Source organism: Trachypithecus francoisi, unplaced genomic scaffold (assembly GCF_009764315.1).
Source record: "Trachypithecus francoisi isolate TF-2019V2 unplaced genomic scaffold, Tfra_2.0 Lachesis_group19, whole genome shotgun sequence".
NCBI classification, from domain to species: Eukaryota; Metazoa; Chordata; class Mammalia; order Primates; family Cercopithecidae; genus Trachypithecus; species Trachypithecus francoisi.
Genome location: NW_022681464.1, coordinates 8424331 through 8447608, shown reverse-complemented (window position 1 = coordinate 8447608; position 23278 = coordinate 8424331). Strand labels below are relative to the sequence as shown.

The 23278-nt window shown below is 38.9% G+C and overlaps 1 protein-coding gene across 1 annotated transcript in view; it reads right to left on the bottom strand.

Annotated features, from left to right (window-relative positions):
- Positions 1–565: 565 nt before the first annotated feature.
- The window catches only part of SKOR2 (SKI family transcriptional corepressor 2), a 46181-nt gene continuing 23468 nt past the window's right edge, over positions 566–23278 (bottom strand). Inside the window, exons 7-9 of the mRNA XM_033177674.1 lie at positions 14625–14692; positions 6763–6828; positions 566–1566 (exon numbers count right to left, since the gene is read on the bottom strand). Coding sequence (XP_033033565.1) covers positions 6766–6828; positions 14625–14692 — 131 coding nt within the window. The 3' untranslated portion in view covers positions 566–1566; positions 6763–6765. The remainder of the gene's footprint in view (positions 1567–6762; positions 6829–14624; positions 14693–23278) is intronic.

Genomic DNA, 23278 nt, shown 5'->3' with positions numbered 1-23278 from the left:
GTGAGACTCATACCTGCACCCAGGCCCCTCCTGGAAGAACAGCTCAAAGAGAAAATTTTTTGTCACAGCATCTTCATATTAGTTTCTGTTAGTGGTCACTAAGAATCTGTTTCCAGACTCTGGGACTTGGTTTACATTCCTTCTGTAACACAACTTCTCATCCTTCATAGGCTAGGAAGATCACAAATGAGTATCTCTCCTTTGGTTTCTTATTGTCACAGCCAAGACAAGAGCATTTATCTCAAGGGTAAGTTGTGAAGCTTTTTGGGATAGTTTGTGGTAATAAAGCTGGTGGGGAAAAAGTATTAAATCTCATGGCAATGCATCTGAAGGCTCTTTTGAAATCTGTTGAGGGATGCCAATGGTGAGATGTTTTTTCAGTTAGGATGGTCTTTGGCAACCTCAGGTTGGGAGGTCATCCATGGTGGACTTCTGTGCAACCCACATTACCTTAGAAATCTTGGCTGCAAAGTGTTCAGTATTTATCTCTCTCATCTGAAAGGCAGAATTTGGGGCATAATATGATCTTGTGGACTTGGATTTAACATCACAGTAAGTGGGAAGGCCTATGGTGGGCTCTATCAGCAACACTACTGGAAGACCTAGCAGGAATTTAGAACATTCCTTTACCTATACAAAGATCCTAAAACAATGGGGGAGTTGTCCAGATGCTGACAATGACCAAAGGCTGGGCTAGCCTTTAATAATCATTTTTGAAGGAATTCTGTTTTCAAAAATAATTTATTCAAATATTTTTATACCAAAATAATTCTTAAAAGTATGAATTTCTCTTAGTTATCCTCAAGCAAATATGCATTTAACTACATGAACACAACTATTACTTCATAGTTTTTTTATTATAGACTTTTTTTATCCACATGAATGTTAAAGAAACTACAACAGAGTTAAATACCATTTTTGATAACATGATTATATTCTTAATTACACTCAATATTAAACTGTAAAATATTTCCAGAGGAATACAATCTTCATTCATACAGCAGGCAAAGTACAGAGAGGAAGGGGCCACGTGTTAAGTCTGTCCAGTTTGCTATGAAAAGCAGGTTTGTACGGCTGGTGCCTTCCCATCCGTTGAAACGCGATCCCCACTCCTAGGACAGGTCTTGTGTTTTCTTTCCACCAAGAATCACTTCTTCAAAAGGAAAAGACAGTTTTGTAGAGTTGCTTTCTCCATGTATGCAGCACTGAGACTGCCTGAGACCATCCATGGATTTCCCAACCCAGTTGGCTAATAGCACTTCCCATGCTCTGGGTTCAACTGTCCTTTAAAAATACGAAGACTCGAACTTTGGTTCCACCAAAAGATGCGACAAGCATTGACTGCTCTGGTTGGCTCCCCCCCTCCCCCCACTAATGAATGGCTGCTACAGTCTATTTTACATGGTTGTCCATGCTGTTTTGAGGTCACTTGTCCTTAGGTTCTCCTGAACCTGATTTTGTATTTAATTCCCAAGCCCTTTCGATCTGCAGTCTTTAATGCGGGTCAGAAGTGCTCCATGGCAGACTGTATCTTACAAGAGAATAAGAGTAAGTCGTTCTGTGCACCTGGGACAAGACAAAAGCACAGAATGACAAGCTGAGCCTAATATAATCAGATAATTTTAAAACATGTAGAGTAATATTTGGTATACCTCCTTAGGAAAAGACATTTTGTCTGCCACCCTAGGTTATATATCTCTGATGACATTGAGTCAAACCAGAAATATTAAATGAGAGTGTGCTGGTTTGCTGTGTCCTTTTTACAGTAAAACCATTTAGATGGGTTTAGAAGCTGGGATTTGTTGTTGGGCAAAGACAAAAGCAGCCTGCAGTGAAAGGGGCAGACAGAATTTCATGCTCTGGTGCTCTGTTGGTTTTGATTGGATGGCCCAAGTTAGGTTTATTTTTCTTGTCGTAGAGTGTCAGGGCAACATAGAAGTATGAGCGGAGGTTTTGTGATTCAAAATCAATGAAATGATTGGATTGGTTATTAACTGCGTTTTTATAACTGATAATACAACATGTGAATTAGGCCACAATTTTTAGGTGACAAACCAGAGGAGAGCAGACAAAGTATGGAATGCAGAGTCAGCCCCAGCCTGGCTCAAATCCTGTGACTTCCTAGCAGTGAGACCACAGGCAACTTACTCATCTCTTGTCTCTTTAGCCTTCTCAGCTGTAGGGGGTTGAAAGCAGTAATACTTACCTCAATGGGTTGTTCCAAAGATTGAATAAGATAATCAACATAAAGTCCTTAGAACAGTAGGGGCACATCATTATTCTCTACAGAGATTCTTAAAAGAACCTCTTATGTCTGACTAAAGATGAGAGAAATGAATGTACCACTCTCCCTCTTTATCTTTGATCTATACAAAGGGAAGACACAGAATGTTCAATTAAAATCCAGTATCTTTTTTTTTTTTAAGACTCTTGTTGTTACTTCCATAGTAATTATTCCAGAAGTGAAACAAAAATAAGAGTTTACCAAAGAGGTAGATATAGTTAAAATACCAATAAAAAATAATATTCCAGATGCTCCAGAAAGATGCAATGTAGCAATTAGTGATTAAGAAAATGCAGACATAAGGCAAAAATAGGTGGGTCATGCTGTTGGGTGTTACATGTGGTCCTGGGCTGACTTTCATGAAAGTGGCCCTTTTCTGGGGAAAAAGAGATAATATATCAGAAAATTGGCACACAAAAGTGGCAGCCAAAATTTTAGAGCTAGTAGAGATTTTGACCAGGTTTGGCCATCCACATTTTATAGATAAGAGTGAGACTCAAAGAGATGAAATGATGTTATTCAAGATAACACAGGGAGATAGCACCAGATCTGGCACCCAGTCTCCCTCACCACCAGCTAAGGACCCAAGGAAGACAGAGAGAAGGTTTTAGGGTCAAATAGACCTGGATTGAATCCTGTATCTGTCACTTGAGAGCTGTGTGACTCCCTGAGCCTCAGTTTCTAAGTATGAATTGGAGGTAATAACAGGATCTACCTTACAGCATTGTAAGGATAACACAGTAAGTATTTAGCCAGTATCTGGCATAGTTAGTGCTCAATAAATGATCATTATTATCATTTCCAGTTTGGCCAATGAGTTTCTGCATGACTATGAATGAGACATTTCCCTGATTCACTTCCTACTTATGTAAAATGGTTTAATTCTTGTCTGTGAAAGTTGTGGGTGCTTCAACCAGTTACGTGAATGATAACTGCAAAACATTTAAATGTGTTTGGAAGAAAATGAATGTAAAGTAATAATTAAAGTAGTGTTAATGTCACACCATTTTTATTTGGAGACGGATTTCACACAGATTACACTGGGTTATCTGTGCAGGAAGTGGGTCACAGAATTAACTAGATGTTAGGAAGGCCATCGGGAATAATACTGGCATTAAAAATGGGCCCAGGTGAAAGGATAATGTCTGCAACATTTTGAAGTTTTTTCAAAAAGGATTTTTTCAAATCCTTTCCATTGTACTCATGAGCTCATAATGAGACAAATACGAAGAGCGGTACAATGTCTAATCTAATAGGGCTTGTTTTAGGAGATAGTTTGAAGGTAAATAAAATAAACTACACTTTAACAGCTGGTAGCTTACCAAATAGAATTCATTGCCCCAATGGGGACTATGCTTAGGTTGAAGAAAGGTGAAGATAAATCCATGGGTAATGGATCTTTATGGTGTTATCAAGGGAAATCTAAGAGTATTCAGTGTATATGCCTACATTTTGAGGTTGATATTGTTAAGAACAACAATTTTGCTCTTAAAGTATCTTGACCTGGGTGGATCTTTATTTTGACTCAACATGGAATTTCTTATGTTCTAATGTAGGACAAAAAAAATGTGCAGATCAGTGATATGTGGCAGTGCTCGCTCAGCTTACTAAGTGGATTGCCTGTGGTTTTGAAAAGCTTCCTCCTCTTAATAGTAATATTGGAATCCACTGAGTGGCAAGAATACAGCATACTACCTTAAGGGTCACTCTTGCATAAGACATTAATGCATCAGTCCCTAATTTGGAAACCTGTGGTCACTCTGCAAGACAGAATGTGTCTCTCTCCCTCGGTGTAATGATTTTTATCTTGTAATCTCTCTTGGGGTAACTCCTTGCAGGCTTGGCATGTTGAGAATCAGAGACTGCCTCTAACAATACAGTCATGATTCTCTGCTTGGCTGATTTAGCTAAGCATTTAAGTAACCACTAATCTTCTGAAAGCACCAGGGTCTACTTAGAGAAATCCCTGTTGTCTGCAAGGATGGAAACAAAATCAGCATGGAGGAAGCATTAGTTACTAAACACAAATCAATCTTGTTTTTTCTTTTTTCCACCTAACCGTATGCTAGATCACTATCAGAGGTGTAGTTTCTGGGCAGTGAGTCTTAATCTGTAGGTGCAAAATGGGCTCAGGTCTGACAAATAGGGAAGATGGGTTGGGGAAGTATAAGGAATACAAAGAGAGTTTATTGAAGCTCTTAAGTATAAATCAAATCACATTCTAAGGCTGGGCATGGTTGTAATCTCAGCACTTTGGGAGACCAAAGCAAGAGGACTGCTTGAGCCCAGGAGTTTGAAACCAGCCTGGGAAATATAGGGAGATCCTGTCTTTACAAAATAAAAAAAAATTTCCTGGGCATGGTGGCATGCACACCTATAATGCTGAGATAGGAGGATGGCTTGAGCCAGGGTGGTCAAGGCTGTATTGAGCTATGATCACATCACTGCAACTCCAGTCTGGGCAGAAGAGTGAGACCCTGTCTCAAAACAAAACAACAAAAACCCCATTCTAAGGGACGAATCTCCCAAGTGCTGAGTAAAACAAGCCAGATACAAGAGAATGTTCTATGCAATGTCATTTACATAAAGTTCAAAAACAGGCAAAATTTACCATCATTGCGGGTAGGGAGTGGGAGAAGCTGGACAGGGGCACAAGGTTGTTATCAGGGGCTGGAAAGCTAAGTGAGCTCATTGTGAACATTTACTGAGTTTCCTTTTGTTTTTGTTTTCATTGTGTGTGTGTGTTTGTGTGTGTTCCTGGGTGAGTGCAATTCACTGAGTTTTGATTCGTAAACTTCATGATTTGTATGACTTTATGATTTATAAACTTTGAATAAGAAGGTTATCTTTAAAAACATCCTAATATTTTCTCTTGAAAGAAAATTAGTTTGACATTTTCAACCATTATACGTATGGAGTTTATCAGAATTAATTTGAACCATTCTTGCCTTAATTATCTTGATATTCTGAGTTAAAATTCACTGGAATCTAAATGTTTTAAAATTTTCATTTCACACTGCTGGTGTAAACCTGGTCTATTATACTGAGAAAGAAATTGCCCAAAGTCAACTTCAGACTTAATAAAAATACTTTAATATATAGAACAGAGCCAACTTCACAGGTGCATTTGTTAATAACTTCATAGAGATGGAAACAGAATGACTTACTCTCTGAACACCTCTGTTGCAGTATCATCTGCTCACCAAGAGCAATAAGTCCATGCATTAGGAAGAGGCAGGCACTAGATCCAAAGTCAGGGCCCCCAGAATCTCTTCTTGGCTTTGCAACATGAACATAAAATGTCACATCTCTTATCTGTAAACCTCAGTTCCCCATGTGTAAAATTAAGGGAAAGCACATGAATGAAAGACTGTTTTGGAAAGGGTTTGAGCACCTGATGAAATGTAAAATAATTATTATTATTTAAGACAAATACTGAAGACTACCACTAATAAAGATAATGGCAAGAAAAATTGTCATTTGCACCTGCTAGAGGAAATTCGTGATATGCAGAAGGTAGGTGAAGGAACAAAAGGAACCGTGAGCCTGCACAGTTCTTTTTGCTAACAAATTCTATTGAGTTGAAAATATGTTCCAGAGGGGAGGAGTGGGAAGAGTCATTCTGGTGGGAATGGATTAAATTGATAAATGGCTGCAGTCCTAGCTGGCCATGAGCACTAACAAATGCTACCTTTGGCATCTGTGGTTTTTTCCCTGATTTAGCAATCCTAGTTGTTAGGTCATCCCAACATATTGTTGCAGAAACAAAGTGCTAGTTTTTGCATTCCCACAATTCTAATAATTACTTATGTCTTCTTCCATGGGCTGAAAAAGTTTCTTTTCAAATGTTTAGGTATGTTCTGAATGTAGCCATTGAATTGTCACTGTCTGCTCTTCCTTAAGAGTCCAAAATAATTGTCTTTCCCATTTTCTTTTAAACTGATATGACCTTGAACCTGGCTTCAGCTGTAGAGAAACTATTACTGGTTTAGGGAAAAGATTAGTTACTATTCCTAGAGCAGAAGGTCTCAAAGGTCTATATCGTCCCCAGTTCATATTACCACCTGCAGTAACTCTCTGAAAGTCAGATTTCAGGCAGGCTTTTTGGAAGCGAAGGAGAGACAGAGATGAGACACCCTGAGGATGACTGCTGACACTTCAGTTTCCTTGGGGGCAGTAACTGGGGTGTCAGAACCATAAAGAGCAGAAAGCCGTAAAACAGAAAGAAGATCACTTTTGCAGACTGAATACAGAATTTTTAGTTATAGGAATTTTCCATGGAATTTATAAGAGGTACTTGGCCATTCATTTAGGAAATCCCATCCCCGGACATAACGAAGTTTATCGGTATATTGACTCAAACACAGGATGCAAATTTACCAATCCCTTGGGCTATTTCAAACACATCAATAAAGAATATGTTCAAGCACACAACAATACAGAGAGTTAAGAAAATTGCTTTCCTCTGATGATCTTACCTTTTAGCTTTTGCTAAGATGGGCGCCAAGCTTTTCTTTCCTGATCAAACTTGCTGCATAGGGGATCTATAAGATAAAAATAAGCAACACCATCCAGGTAAGCTAGATTCGGAGACAGATACAGTGTAATGGAGACCCTTCATCATGCCTAACAATTTGAATGCCAATAGATCCTCCCTGAAAAAAAGAGGTCTCCATCTGCTTAGCAGTATGAGGTTTCTGGGGTACAGCATCCTTAAGGCCTGCTAACAAGTACAGTGAGGACAGAACAGGTGATCACACTGGATTGCTGCTACAGCTAGTCCTTGAGGTTAACATGTGATGTTTCACTTTTTAAAGTTTTTAAAAATTTGCGTTTAATAATATGGTATCATATTTATTTAGGTACAAAAACTGAGTTATGATGTTCTAATGTATGTTTAAGGTCATAAAACAAGAATGTGCTTACAAACTAGTTTAATGTAATTGTTCAGTTTATTAGGATGATTTCTTTATAACAGACGTAATTTCTTTATAACATATGCTATCCTTATAAATTACAAATAAGACTAACTAAACCCAAACTATTACTCTGATTAGATTCCCAATATCTGATAAGATACATCAGAGGCTGGGTGCGGTGGCTCACACCTGTAATCTCAGCACTTTGGGATGCTGAGGTGGGAGGATTGCTTGAGCCCAGGAGTTCAAGACCAGCTTGGGCAACATAGGAAGGCTCTGTTTCTACAAAAAGTTAAAAAATTAGCCAAGTGTGGTGGCACACACCTGCTACTTGGGAGGCTGAAGTGGGAAGATCGCTTGAGCCCAGAAGATCAAGGCTGCAATAAGCCATGATTGCACTACTGCACTCCAGCCTGGGTGACAGAGCAAGACCCCTTCTCTCACACACACAGACAAAGAAGCATCAGAACTAACTGCACTCAATGGAAAATATGACCTTGAGAATTCTACCTGGGTAAACTTGAAAAGTACTTTTGAATACTGGGGTTTTGAATAAAAGTTGATCACACTTGGTATGCTTCTTTTCATTAGAAAATTCCAATGGTTGAAATTGGACTCAATGTATTATTTAGATTTGCCTCTCCACTAACCCCCGTTAAGGTGCTCTATTCTTATGTTACCCATCTTCAGCATTACAGGCTAAACTCAGGGCTTTAAAGACTTGAGTCTATTCTACATGTAAAGAATAAATATTCACCCTTCTAGAATGTAATGTGAAATACGGCTGTTAAGTAAAAGCAGTGAGGGAAATAAAATTACTTTCATTCAATTAAGCAATGATATATATATATATATAATTTCCCACATTCCAGTATATGGTATGTTTTCCTCTCATTATCAACAGTCCACACATATGAACCTTTATTATTAATGAGAAAGAGTTATAAATCTACAGTGATGCTAGTGGCTAAAAAGAGTTGGACCATTTTACTGTAATAATTAGCTGAATCAAACAGTGTTTTTAACAGGAAAAAAAAGACAATAACAAAATAACCATCTCACTATTTTGATATATAACCACAACATAAACATGTCAGATAGGCACATATCTGATAAAGGGTATAGATAGCAGCATTGAAATAAATGATTCATATAGTAACATTAAAAGTTCAATGTCCTAATCTCATATTTTAGGATGCAGGCTGAGATCAGCTAGATAACTATGACAAGGACAGTTACACAAGGCCCTACTCCAGTTACCTCTTCTTTTCACTCTAGGTTATGCTATACCTGCTATTAACAGAGACCCCTTTGAATATTGGTTTTCCATTATGGTGTATGCTGCAATGTGCCAAAGCATATGGATCACTTCTCTAGATGTATAACATGACAGAGCCTGGAATGGAATTCTATTATTTAGGATGACAAACAATGTAAACTTTTGGGCACAAGGAGTTCCCAATAAAATGTGTTTGTGCCACTCTCACATTTTAAAAAAGTCCTCAACATCAAGATTAGACACCACAAAGATTTAGCAACTGTCTGTTCTATGCCAGCCACCAGGAAAGATAAGTTAAATCACCATGGGCCATCTCACTAAAGGAGTAAACTACTCATCCTAATCCAAAGAAACCCACCTGAAGGATTCTACTTTCAGAGCTAAGTCAAAATGGCTCCTCTTTCTTTTTTTCAGAAGCAATAACACAGCATTTCATTAAGGTAGGAAGCTGAGAAGGAAAAGAAAAGCAAAAAAAAAAAAAAAAAAAAAGGATTCAAGAAAAAAGGACATTTCCAAATAAGCATATTTGAGTCCCAAGGGTCCAGATTGGAATTTAAACTGGGGTGAAGAATTATCCCCACCAGAATGTTGATTTTTTTCATTTATTTCATTAAAACAAAATGAAATAAAAGCCAAAAAAAAAAAAAAGATAAAAAGCAAAAAGTAGTGAGCTGAGAATCATGTATTTTTCCATTCTAAGTCCTAAATCATGAATGGTAAATAAAGATTATAGCAGCATGGCCAGTTGTTAATGGAAACAGCATTATTTCACTGATTCCAGGATGCACTTTATCCCCTCACATTTTAACATTCTGAAATCAGATGTATTACAATTGATGGTATCTTAGAATTACAGTTGAAACCTTTTTCTTTATGACTCATCAAGTAGTGGTGCCTCTTACAATTGATGGTGCTTCAGAGTCCATAAAATGCAACATTGGACTTGCAGACACTTCAGCAAATTCTCCCCAACTCGGAAGCTCAGGATTTTAGAGGCTTGATTTAAACGAGTTAGTTATTCCATGCAAATCTACAATAGGACTTACAAAAGCTTTCTTTTCATCTTGACCAGCTTGGAAATTATCGAGATTGGCATGGAGAAAAAAATTCAAAGTATTATGTAACTTCTAAATTACCTACTTGGTTATAGTAGATCAAAAGTACTGGAGTTAAAAAAAAAAAAAAGTGACTTCTTGGTTTGTGCCAAGAGAGTTAACCTGAGCTCACACCTTCAGGTCAGTCAACATCTCAAAAAGAGAAAGATCAGAAGAAAAAGGCTACATAACTAAGGAACAACTGATTGCACTGTCAAGGTGCACAACAGTAGATCAATAATTGGAAATGGACACACAGTAGCCAAAGTCTGTCTACTGCTAGAGAATTTTAAGGCAGCTTCCACGGAAGTTCAGGCTTGCATTAAGTCTCCTGACTTGCAGGGATCTCCTTTTGATGCATATTTAGATACAGAGTCAAACGCTTCCAGTGGCCCAGGGAACTTCTTCTAAAAATATAATGCAAAACAGTAATGGTTCTATCTACCTTTTTTAAAAAATAAAGATGTAAGACATATATTTACAAACTCTCTAGGTTGATACAGTAGAAATCTGGGCAAGTTCCCATCCAACGAATACTGGAGAAACTCCAAGAAAAGACCATCTTACTGAAGAGCTATGTCCTTGCCAAAGAACAAGCACTCTTCCAGCAAAGATAACGACCTCTCGCTCCTTTCCCTATGAAGAAGCACTGCACTCCCGTCATTAGGAAGTTGTAAACTGCTGTTTTACAGGTCCACAGTGAACAAAACATTAGTCCTTAATCTATTGATTGAACATTATTTTAATTGAGGCTTTTAATGAAGAACTTTGAGACCGGTTCCCCCAGCTGCGTGTGACTGCAGCATTCTGGAAAAACAGCAGAGGGCACTTAAAGACTAGCACATTTTCCTGATCAACACGCCTTGTGGTAGCGATCTGACAAGTTCAAAGGATGTGAATCTGGGTCTAGCCATTTATCATGTGCTCTGTATTGCAGCATCACAATGTCCTCCAAGAACTATGACTAAAAAATAAAAAAGCATGTCTTCAGCAAATCAACAGTAGTAGTTTATACACAGATACACTTGCTTATAAAATTATTGCCAAATTCATAATAATAAAACAAAAGTTTTATCAAGGCATCATCACAATCTCAGTTCATGTAAGTTTTTATATTTCAGTCCTTGGAAAAACTTTAATCAAAAGGCTATTTACTGAATAAAAATCTTCAGTCAGCTTCTTCATCCCAAGGACTGATAAGTTTTGCTTTTAAAATTGAATAAACTTCTCCTAGAATCACAATTCATTTGTGAATGAGAAATCCTTTACCCTTTATTACACTAAATATTTACATTTTCATAAACATGCTAAATTAAAAAACTTTTGTAGTGGTTCATAGGAATAGGAATATATTTCTTTGTTTTGCATAACTAAATGTGCCTTAGTAATAAAAATGCTATAAGCACTTGAAAACCCAGGGCAGGGGTGGGGGACTTTAATACAAACCATGTTAAATACTAAAAATCCCAAAATTTGAGCTATTTTTTAAAAAAGGTAGCTTACAGCCATGTATAAATGTTAAATAATTCCTCACATGCTTTAAATCTCACATTGAGATAAATGCACATTCATTTATAAAGACACAAAGAGAATCAATCATTTGACTCTGTAGTCATCACAACTTTACATTTAACACGGGAAAAAGAAGCAATGGTACAGAAATGACAGTCAACAGAGAATCTAAAAATGCAGGAGCTGAAGAAATTCATAAGTTTTCTCTTTATAGCAATGATACCCAAGATACTTTCGAAATAAGTTTTTTGAATATAAACGCTTTTTAACAACATAGGATAAATGCATTGTGGGTCTTTGGGAATCATTACAAAATATGATGGTTTTAATATATTTGAATTCTCCATGACTGCAAGATAGAGTGGGTTTTTATGTCATCTCAAGAAAACAAAAACCTGTTTTGTAATATATGCTCCGTAAACTTTAAACATAAAATAATTTTGAGTGAACTGTTCTGTTTTCAGGAAGCAAAGCATGCAACCATATTGACTGATGAATAAGATCATCCAACTAAAATATTCAGAAAGCCAGTAATTGTGATACCTTGCAATTTCTTGATAATCTTTAGATAGAATTTTCTAAAGACATTTTCCCCCAGGTACTTTGACAAATACATCAAGCTGAATAAGGAATTAGATACATTTCTGTTGAAGTAACATTGAATCTGCAGCCTCAATTCTAAAGCAGATAGTCCATGTAAACTATAGGTCTTTTCTGCTCAAAACTATATCTAGCCAGATGGGCACGGTGGCTCACGCCTATAATAGTTCCACCATTGTAGGTACTACTTTGAGAAGGGCCATACCATTAAATTCATTACTCGCATTGGCATAGCATTTTATGGCTTGTATGTACATTTCATGTTTATTACTCACTTGCACACTTGCACTTGTAATATTCCTACCAGGGCACTAGGTTAAACCTTATAGTAGCTCCTTTTGGTTGAGGAACTGACACTTAATGAACTGTATGGTATGGGTCTCAATCCCAAGTTACAGATGTTAAAGCTCATGTCTGTTAGGTGCAGACAGGGCAGTAATACAGAAGCTCCCCCAAATTTGCTAGTATTCCTTCCTTTAGGAGTTTTGGTAATAGTATTTGCTTAGTGTAAAATAACATTTGAGGAAACTAGGACCAAGCCAGGGAAATTTGGGAAAGAATTAAGAGGACTGCTACATGAGAGTATCAGAGTTGGGTCAGGGTCATCATGGGTGGTGATTCATTCAACAAATGTTTATAAACAGCTGTTTGATGCTGCACACTGTGATAAGTACTGGAGTCAGCATGAAAACCCTGGGCATCTAATGGCAGGGGACACACAAAAAGGGGAAGAAGCAGGAGGGACAAATCATGTCGATTTCTCCAATTTTCATGTTGTTACCCTGGATGTACCTTTGTGTATTTCAGGAATTATATGATACCTACAAGGGCAGGATGGTGGGGGCGGGAAATTCAAGCTTCTCCCAAATTACTTAATTTGATACCAGGAATAGTTTACTATCTATAGGAATGTGAATTAACAACATTTGTTTAGATAGATGAAAACATGTGATAAAATATTTTACAATACAGCATAACAAAATGATTTAGTAATACCAGTTTTAATCTTCCATGTACCAAATATCTCAAAAGACATGAGACATTTTTTTCTTCTATCAATCCTATGTGCTTATTACATGGAGACAATATAATTTCATCTTTTACTAAACAAACCAAATGCCAAAGAAAATTAAGACATTAAGGTTGCATAACTGGCCTTGAATAGGGGCACTAAAAGAAATACTGTTTCCTTCTCTAATGCCCATTTTGCTATACTCACCACCACCCCCTGAAATCACAATTTTTTTTGTTGCATGTGTGGCAATTTTTTTCTTTTGTTTTAAGAGTATGACAATGGGCTGGGTGCAGTGGTTCATGTCTGTAATCCCAGCACTTTAGGAGGCCCAGGTGGGAGGATCACTGGAGGCCAGGAGTTTAAGACCAGCCTGGGCAATACAGAAGACCCTGTCTCTACAAAAAATTAAAGAATTAGTCAGGTGTGGTGGCGCACACCTGCAGTTCCAGCTACTTGAGAGGCTGAGGTGAGAGGATTGCTTGAGTCCAGGAGTTTGAGGCTATAGTGAGCTATGATTATATCACTGCACTCCAGCCTGTGCAGCAGAGTGAGACCCTGTTTCAAAAAAAAAAAAAAAGACACAAACAAACAAACAAAACAAAACCTGAAAATGATGACCTGTGTAAAATAAGGGAGGTCCTAAAATTTTATATCCCCCTACATCAAATCTTTTATTTAAATTTTTCCTTTAAACAGAGAACACAATTCACAGCAAGAAATTGCAGCTCTTATTATCAAGGAAACAAAAGCTAAGAATGGGAATTTGTTATTAAATCAATTATGAAAATCTTCTGCTCCCCAGTAAATTTAGGTGCAAACAAAACCAACATGAGAAAAAATCTTGTTTAAGCAGCATCTTATGTAGTGGTTTTCAGAACTGAGAGATGTTAACGATCACTTGAGATCAAGGAAAGTCAATTGCTTCAAAAATGACTCTTAGGAGTCGTCACTAACACTGGCATGATTTCTCCAATGAAGAATGGAAACATTAATAACTACCTTTCTTAAATAATCCTGACAAAAGAACTAGATATGGCTCTGTACACAAGACAGGCACATATGCATGGATCCATGCTTAATGGTTGAAACTTAGCATGGATCAGTACAGAAATGTCAAGCAACCCAAAGTGTAATAATTATGCTGGGAATATCACTAAGGATCAGTAGGTGTTTTTTATCCAGGTGATTAAATATATCTTGAATATATTGAGCAGAAATAATTTTCCCCATTGTACTCATGAAAATGAAGAAGCTTGGGAGACTCCTTTAAAAGCCCTAATGAATAATACTAGATGTATCTACATGGGGACAAAGGGCAAAAAATTCAGAAAGCAGACAAAAACCCAAAACAAAACCACTACATTTACTTATCAGACATCTTCCTGGTTTTTTTTCCCATATAAATAGATCTTAGTGAGTGTCCATTTTTAGAAATGATTAGGATAGAGTAATACATTTCATTTGGAAATCATTTGTTTCTTTTCATCATCCTTCAAGTGAATTTAATTGATTAATTGTGCTCATTAATTGTGTTTTATTGGTAGTGGAGGGCCCAGTTCAAGTGTGAGTAGTGAAGGGAGAGGATAGAAGACAGTTGCCCTTCACTGAGCCCTTCACTGAGCACTGTGTTTGGGAAGTTTGCATAATGGAAGAAAATGCAGGTACCTTTGGTTTACCCACAGAGATAATTTACACATCTGTCTATTAACACATGGTAGGTAGTTACATTTAGAGGAAACATACTGCCACATCTGTTTATCCTGTGTCTAAGTAAATCTCTTGGTAATTAGCATCTAAGCCAGCTGAGAGGTAAGTGGACCAAAGGATTTCATGCAAAAACGTGAAAAGTTTCATACATATTGGGTAGTCTGAAAACAAACCAATCAAGTTGAATTTATTTTTAAGTAGAAATGCATCTTACAATTTGTAACTGTTGCACCATTTCTTCTCGGTAGGCTAGTTCCCTTTTCATCTGATCCTGAAAATTATCTGGTAGGAGAGAGAGATAGAGAAAGATTAACTAAAGTGTAAAATCTACTTTTAGTTTAGCTAGTAAAAACATTATTGACAGTCCCATGGACAGCCCCCCTACTTTTAAGTCTTTTTTTCATAGGCAAATTATATGCTTGTTTGAAGAATGTTTTCAACCCTCTATAATTTAATCAGACTAGACAGTAAATTCTGAGAGTGTGTCTTATATTTTACAGTATCTCATATTCCGTCTAGTATTATCTCTTGCATATGGTTACACAGAAACATCCCACACAATCATGTTCTTTAACCTTTGCATACTTGTGCAAATCACAGGTATTGGGAGCTTCCACTCCCCATACTGTCTTCAGAAGTCCAGCACGAGTGAGGAGGGGCAGGCCTTGGATAGAGCTGAGCATAGGAAATGCTGCCCCTCCTGCACATAATACCTTCTGGGTAAATAAGATGTGGGTCTGTGAAAAATGCCTACCTGGCTTCACTGCAGCTCATCTCACTCCTAAGAGAGAGTACTTTGGCCTGACTCTCCTGTGCAGCAAACTCACCCTGGGATCAGCTTTATTTTATGGTCCTCCTTTGTCCTGGTGTCTTTCTACAGACCTTACCTTAATCTGAGAAGAAAACTTTAAGAGATATTGTCATGCAAAATATTTTTGCTCTTCTACATATTGATCATATTTATTGCATTAGGGAAAAAATGACTTCCAAATGCAGTTTAGTGTTACATCTTCTCCATGTGATCCTTTTAAAAGTGTGGACTTGGCTAACTTTGCCTTTTTCTGCACTGAAGGAGAAATTAGCATGATTTCATATTGAATTTGTGGTTGATAGGGCAGCAGCTTGAGTAAATCAGAAACTTCATCATTATCTTTTCTTCTCCTCTTCTTTTCATCTCCACCGTCAACTAGTGTGTGAGTTCTATGTGTTCTACCTTCATCTTCTCCCCTCTTTGCCATCGTTACCTCCCACATGCAGGCACCTCATCCCTGAATTATTTTCCAACTGACCACCTGGCCTCCAGTCCCTTCCTCTCCAAATACCTTTAATTCCCTGCTTAAAAATCTCCAATGACTTTCCAACACTTTCAAGATAGTAAATCCTTTACCACTTATGAGACCCTGGGTACTTAGAGATGAAAAGGCTTTGTTCTTTTTATTTTTTTCAACTTCTACCTTTTCTTAAGATTTGAATTTCTTATCCAACCCCAAACATATGTTCTAATTAATTTTTTAAAAAAGACCCAATCCCTACTGTCACCTCTGATTTTAATGTCAAAGTCACTGTAATAGAGGGAGGTATGTGGTGTCGTGCAAAGATTGAGAGAGGAGCTGTCATTCATTCCGAGAGCATTAGAGGGAAGAGCTGCTTGAGCAGACACGTGGAGAACAGCATTCTATATAAAGACATGGAAGGAGGAGAGGGGAACTGCATATGGCTCAGCTGGCTGCAGCCAAGGACACAGAGGAAATCCCTTGCACCCCACCAGCCACCAAACCACTCTCCAGTCCCCAACTATGCATTATACTTGCAGCCTCTGTGCCTCTGCCCCTGCTGTGGTCTTGCCCTTGCAGTAAACAACTGCCTTTTCTTTAAAGTCCAGTCCAAATATTACCTCCTCCAGGAAGTCTTCTCCAATTCTGCAGCCCCTCCTGCCAAAATTATTTACCCTTTTTTTTGTACTTCTCCAGTACCCTGTCCATACCTGTATTAATGCATCCATAATACACACTATGATTAGTTGTTATCTATCTGTCTCCCTGCTAAACAGTTGAGTTCTTAGAGGGCAGGAAGATACGTTTAGACACTTTAAAAATTTTCAAGGCCTACCACAGTGTCTGGCACACAGCAGGGGCTAGCTAATAAATGAGGAGTAAAAACACACAGAATTATTCACCAGCAGGTTGAGAGTCTGCCATCTATAGTAACTACCCCACTCTGGAGCCTCAGAACTTTATCTAAAGAAACAAAGATGTGAAATAATGTGCTCTTTTAGGTATTTTCTTGCTCCAGCATGTTAAACTTTGATGACAGGCCGAGTGTGGTGGCTCAAGCCTATAATCCGAGCCCTTTAGGAGGCCGAAGCAGGAAAATTGCTTGAGCCCAGGAGTTTGAGACCAGCCTGGGAAACATGGAAAAACCCTGTCTCTACTAAAAGTACAAAAAATTAGTTGGGCATGGAGGCGCACGCCTGTCGTCCCAGTTACGTAGGAGGCTGAGGTAGAAGATTCATCTGAGCCTGGGAAGTCAAGGCTGCAGTGAGCTGAGATTGCATCACTGCACTCCAGTCTGGCTGACAAAGTGAGACTCTGTCTCAAAAAAAAAAAAAAGAAAGAAAAATTTTTTGGTGACAAAATAAACTGACTTGATTGGGCTCCATGCACCCACTTGTCTTTCCTGTGCAGGGGAAGTGAGGTAAAGATTTTGATTTACACCAACAACAATTAGGCATAAGGAACTATGTGAGGAGCTGGCACCCACCTCACCAGGTCAGGATGCTCTAGAGGTGGGTCAAAGGGTACAGGACAACAGGGGAACTAGCCCTCCACAAACTGCCCTGGTTCCAACACTTGGTCCTGCACTCTGGCCCGAAGGCCTCCAGGAAAATCAGTGTGGTTCCAGACACTGGAGCTCATGGCAAGCAGGTCGCCCTGTGTGAAGGAGAAAACTTTCCTCTGAGCCTCTAGGGATCCAACATGCCTTTGACCAGGGTGGTAAACTAAGATGAATTAGGAAGGAGGGGCTGCCTGAAGCCAACCTGGCTGGAGCACTTACTTCCCTGGGATCACAGAAGATTCTAATTTTAGTGGAGGAAACAGCTAAGGGCAATTCAGAGTGGAATGATGAAAACTAGTCCTAACTTAACTCATGTTCATCATTCTATGATAGTACACTTAATATAATTCTCTAAGTTAACATGAAAAAAAGAAAAGAAGCCATTAAAGTATTAGAAAAAAATGGTAATATTTTTAAAATATTGGAGTGGGGAAGAACATAAAAGGCAAAAATCGTAAAGGAAAAGACTGGTTGATTTGATTAGACAGAAATTTAAAACTTTGGTATGCCAATAAATTACAAACAGATTAAACTCCCCAAACATAAAACACCATAGTCAACATTTAAAAGTAACTGATACAAACCAAAAAATACTTGCAACATGTCAAAGAATTAACATTTTAGTATATAGAGGGTTTATACAAATCAATAAGAAAATGAACACATCGACGGAAATATGGGGAGAGAACATAAATGGGCATTCACAAAACATATGAAAGGATGTTGGACACACGAAAAATGTTCAACATCACCAGCAACGAAAGAAAAGGAAATAATATGAAATACCAAAATTTCCACTTAAGTTAGCAAAGATTAAATGAAAAGATGATACATGCTCTTCCAAAGATGGGAGGAGAAATTAGTCCAAACTTTCTGAAAAGCAACTTGAAATTATATGTTAAGACCTTTAAAAATTTAATGCCCTGTGACACAGCAACAGTTTTAGGAGTTTAACCTAAGGAAATAATAGTGGATACATGCAAAGACTTAGTTACAAGGGTGTCCACCATCTAAAACTTGGGCAAACCTTAATGTCCAATGTAACAGTATATTTATACACCGCTGTGTAGTAATGGAAAGAGGCACATTTTAGCTAAAAAGGAAGTAAAAAATGTTGTGTATTACATTTCATTTTGTTTTATAAAAGCATTTAATATGCATTTAAAAAGGCTGAAACTCCAAAATATTAAGAGTGGTTATCTCTAGGTGGAAAGATTATGGGTGATTTTTGTTTCCTTTCCTTTTTATTTCTGCATACTTAAAATTTTCCACAACAAGGATGTGTATAGCTTTGAGATATGAACATTCTTAATTGGCAAACATACAAAAATCTAAAATTTTTTCTATGTTCTTTTTCTTTTTTTAATTTGAGACAGCGTCTCACTCTGTCGCCTAGGCTGCAGTGCCATGGCACGATCTCGGCTCACTGCAACCTCTGCCTCTCGGGTTCAAGAGATTCTCCTGCCTCAGCCTCCCAAATAGCTGGGGTTATAGGCATGCACCACCATGCCTGGCTAATTTTTTTGTATTTTTAGTAAAGACGGGGTTTCACTATTTTGGCCAGGCTGCTCTCACACTCCTGACCTCAAGTGATCCACCTGCCTTGGCCTCCCAAAGTGCTGGAATTACAGGATGAGCCATCACGCCCAGCCATATTTTTTCTACGTTCTAAAGGTTGATGAAGACACAATTTAACTGGAGATGGAAAAAATCATTCTCTAATGAGAATCACTTATAACCCAACTATTTTTGGAAAATGATAATATAAAAGGAAGTAGCAAAGAAAAGCACTGAAGTGCAGCATGTCAGCCAACACAACAGCAAGGCTGCACACTGCAAACTCAGACAGCAGGAAAAGCCCAAGGGTTTTCCAAACAGCAATAAAGAGTATCTAGCCTACATTCCTAGAACCATAAGTAAGAAGACAAACCCATAGGGTACATCTGGTTCACCTGGAATGTTCTAAGCAAGCAGTGGGCTTTGGGGTTCAATTTGTTTACAACGTCTTCATTTTGTTATCTCTATTTTTAAAGAACCACTGAACCTTTTTTTTTTTTTTTTTTTGAGAGGTGGTGTTGCTGTATCACCCAGGCTTAAGTGCAATGGTGTGACCACAGCTCACTGCAGCCTTGAACTTGGGTTCAAGTGATCCTCTCACCTCTGCCTCCTTAGTAGCTGGGACTACATGTGCATGCCACCATGCTTGGCTAATCTGTGTGTGTGTGTTTATGTAGAGCCAGGGTCCCAGCATGTTGCCCAGGCTGACTTTGAACTCCTGGGCTCAAGCAGTCCTCTTGCCTTGACTTCCCAAAGTGCTGAGATTACAGACCTGAGCCACTGTGCCCAGCCAAAACTTAAATTTTTTTTAAAGCCATCTCCTACTGAAAGGACCAAAGCTTTTAATCTGTACAGTATTTTGGAATCTGCCCCGCTGCCCCCACCCCACACTTCATCTTCCAGAGTATGCTACAAAAAGAAAGAAAAAGGAAGGAAAGAAGGGAACCACTGAACATAAAATAAATTCAATAATGGCCACAGGTGAAAAACGTAGACAACCATATTCAGAGAGATGAGATGTAGTTTGTTTTTAATAACAAGGACTCTTAACAGTAATTTGGAAGAGTAATTTTTTATAAGAATCTAAAATGATGACATTTTAGATAAAATCTAACATTTTTCATAAAGCCCCATTCATTTGTGCTTTCCTGTAATAACCAACTGGCCTTTCCACTCAGTTCTTCTAAGTGCCATGAATTTGTCACTAGATCTGCAAATCTAAGGATTCTACTCATGAGCCCTGAATACTCTCCTTTATACAACAGACTTCAGTGATCCAATTTCATCCTCCATTGTCAGTTTTAATCTCTTTGGGTATGACCCCAACGTTCCTATCAATCATTTATTGAGACTGTGTTACGTACCCACAATATGCCAGGTGCTGCAGGTGGCAACGGAAGAACATTCTGAGTGGCCCTTCCCTGAATCTATTTACAATGCAAGTGTGGGGAGAGGAGAATGAAACAGAGGAGTCAACACAGAAAACTCATGGTACTAGAAATGAACACAACAGGACTTCAGAAAATGCTGCCTGCTGCAAGAGTGGAAAGGCTTCTTGGATGTGGCAAAACTTTAGCTGTGTCCCAGATAAGGAGGAGGACTTGAATGAGGGGAGGCACTCTGGACTAGAGGGAGACGGTGTGCAGAGGTGGAGGGAGAGGGGTGAGAGTGGTCTGCCAGGTAACTGGGGCTGAGCCTGGGGAGAAGCAGAAATAAGTGTGGAGAGGTTGCGGCGGTGGAGTGGGGGGCATACAATTATGGCAGGTTTTGAGAGTCAGAGAAGAGTTAACTTAGATATACCATGATAAACAGGGCAAATCATTCTAGTTTCTTGAGGTGAAGACTTGGTGCCAAATCTAGAGTTTTAGGAAGACAGGGCTAAGAGCAGCAGGCAGAAAGGGCTGGAGTGGAGAAGGGAGGTGAGGATACAGGGCACCCTGCTGGTGAGGGCCTTCTCCATTCATTGCCACCTTTAGCAGGTCCCTTCTCCATTCATTGCCACCTTTAGCAAGTCCCAGGCTCGGGGCTAGGCCCTGAGGTTTTAAGATGGCTAGTGGGAATAAATCAAAATGAATAAAAACTACAGTAAAAGGATGAATGCTGTAATAAAGGAAGGCATAGAGTGTTGGAGGAAAAGAGAGGAAGAAGAGATACAATTGCTGGGCAAGGTGTACATAACGATGCAGTGGCAAAAATAACTTCTGGATTTACAGCTGCAAAAATGATCAGACCAGTTGTGAGGGGGGAGTTTGGAATGGTGGCATTGGGGGTCACCTTTAATAAGTTACTCCTGTACAACTGAACATGATATTCATTACAAAACATGTTTGACCAGCTATCCTATTTTCATCTCAAAGTAACCTTGATAACAGTGGAGCCCCTCCTAATCCATTTCCCCAAACACCTACTCCCACTCAATTCCAGCTTCTCCTCTTTCCTACCTCTCTGTTGTGTCCTACTCGGTTTGTTGATTAACCTTATTGTTTGGTATCAAAACAAGTTTCACTGCCTGTTCCACCCTCTATAATGACAGCTCAATAAACCTTTACAAGTTCTGGTTTCTTACATTAGCTAGTTTACTATACAGTCACTACAAGAATGTCAGCATCAAACTTTAAAACTGTATATAATAGCAACAACCCACATTTCATAGTAATTACTATGCATTTGTCACTGTGCTAAGCACTTCATGCCTTTCACTCATTTAATCCTCTCCACAACCCCAGGAGGTAGGTAGCAGTATTGCTATACTGTTGAAAAGAGATCAGGGAACTTGCCCAAGGTTACTCAGCTAGTGAGTAGAGCAGTCAGTATCCACACCTGGAACCATCTCTATGACCTGCCATGCTTCTCTGCCTCTGCTGTAATGGCAAATGCCTGCCATTATAGGAGAAATCTGCTTTCTCCTCCCCAGATTTCCCCATCAGGGCTACGCATAAGTATTAGTGGAAAGCAGCTCTGGAAGCCTCCGTTCCAGCAAGTGCAGAGACTTGCTTGTTCCTCTTCCTCCTCCCAACTGCTGCTCCCCAAGTGTGGAGACTTGTTTCTTCCTCCATCTCCGTCTTCCTCCCTCTTCCTCCTTTTCTGCCTCTTCCTCTTCTTTCTCCTTTTTCCCTCTATCACTTCTTCCTCCTTTTCCTCCTCCTCCTCCTCTACCTGCCCCTCCTTTCTGTTATCTGTATCTGTACCCTCTCCATGCTTAGGATCATTCCTGTGGTCCTCATTAAACCTCAGAACCATGGCAATAAGCCAATTTTTTTTTTTTTTTTTTTTTTGAGACTGAGTCTCGCTGTGTTATCCGGGCTGGAGTGCAGTGGCATGATCTCGGCTCCCTGCAACCTCTGCCTCCCGGGTTCAAGTGATTTTCCTGCTCAGCCTCCTGGCTAGCTGGGATTACAGGAGCATACCACCACACCTGGTTAATTTTTTATATTTCTGGTACAGATGGGGTTTCACCATGTTGGCCAGGCTGGTCTCGAACTCCCGACCTCAAGTGATCTGCCTGCCTCAGCCTCCCAAACTGCTGGGATTACAGGTGTGAGCCACTGTGCCTAGCCAGAAGCCAAATATTTGGACCCAAGTTTAGAAATGCTTTTCTAGAGCTCAGTGCTGTTCCTCTCCTTTTCATCTTTCTGTTTCATAATCACCATCATAATTGCACTTATCCTGTGCCCAGCATGTGCACAGCACTTCGCATAGATATCTCATTTAGTCCTCTCATTCTTCTACGCAACAGGAATTATCTGCCCCATTTTACAGTTTCCAAGGTCATACAACCAGCAAGTAGCAGAGCCTGAAAATGAACTCAGGTCTGGCCAAGTTTTGAGCCTAGATTCTGAATTCTCACATGCTACAGCTCCTAGCTTAGGTCCACAGTGCTCTCTGTGAACTGGAGTTTAAGTGTGGTGACTGTGAGCATCTGTTCACCTCCTAGTAAAAAGCTTTGCACAACTCTCGTGAGAATTCCCCTATGCTTCTTTCCGAGAGGTTTCGCAAAGCTCGGTTTTCCCCTTTTCATCTGAGTGAAATCTAAATCTGTCTCCTAGCCTCACGGCCCCTCACATTTAGTTAACAAGCACATAATGTGCATTTGCTATTTTCATCCGTGTGAAATTGACTGCCTCTTTGTGGTGTATCTAAACCACGCATTATTTAAACTTGGGCACACACATGCCACTTCCTTGGTCAGTGGAGTATGTTACAGATAAGAAAGAGGAAATTTTTTTGTTACTGTTTAATTGAAGTATTTCATATATGTGGCAATCACAGAAGATACATATTAATGCACATCAAAATGATGAATGAGAGGTCTGAATTGACACTGGCCAGTACCTCACATTCTAACATTTTGTTTAACGGAAACATGTTGTATTACAGAGCAGTTACTAAGAAAAATATAAATTATTATGGATTACTTAATTCCTTAGAATGAATATGAATTAATTTTTATTAATGGGATGAATTATGACTACAGAG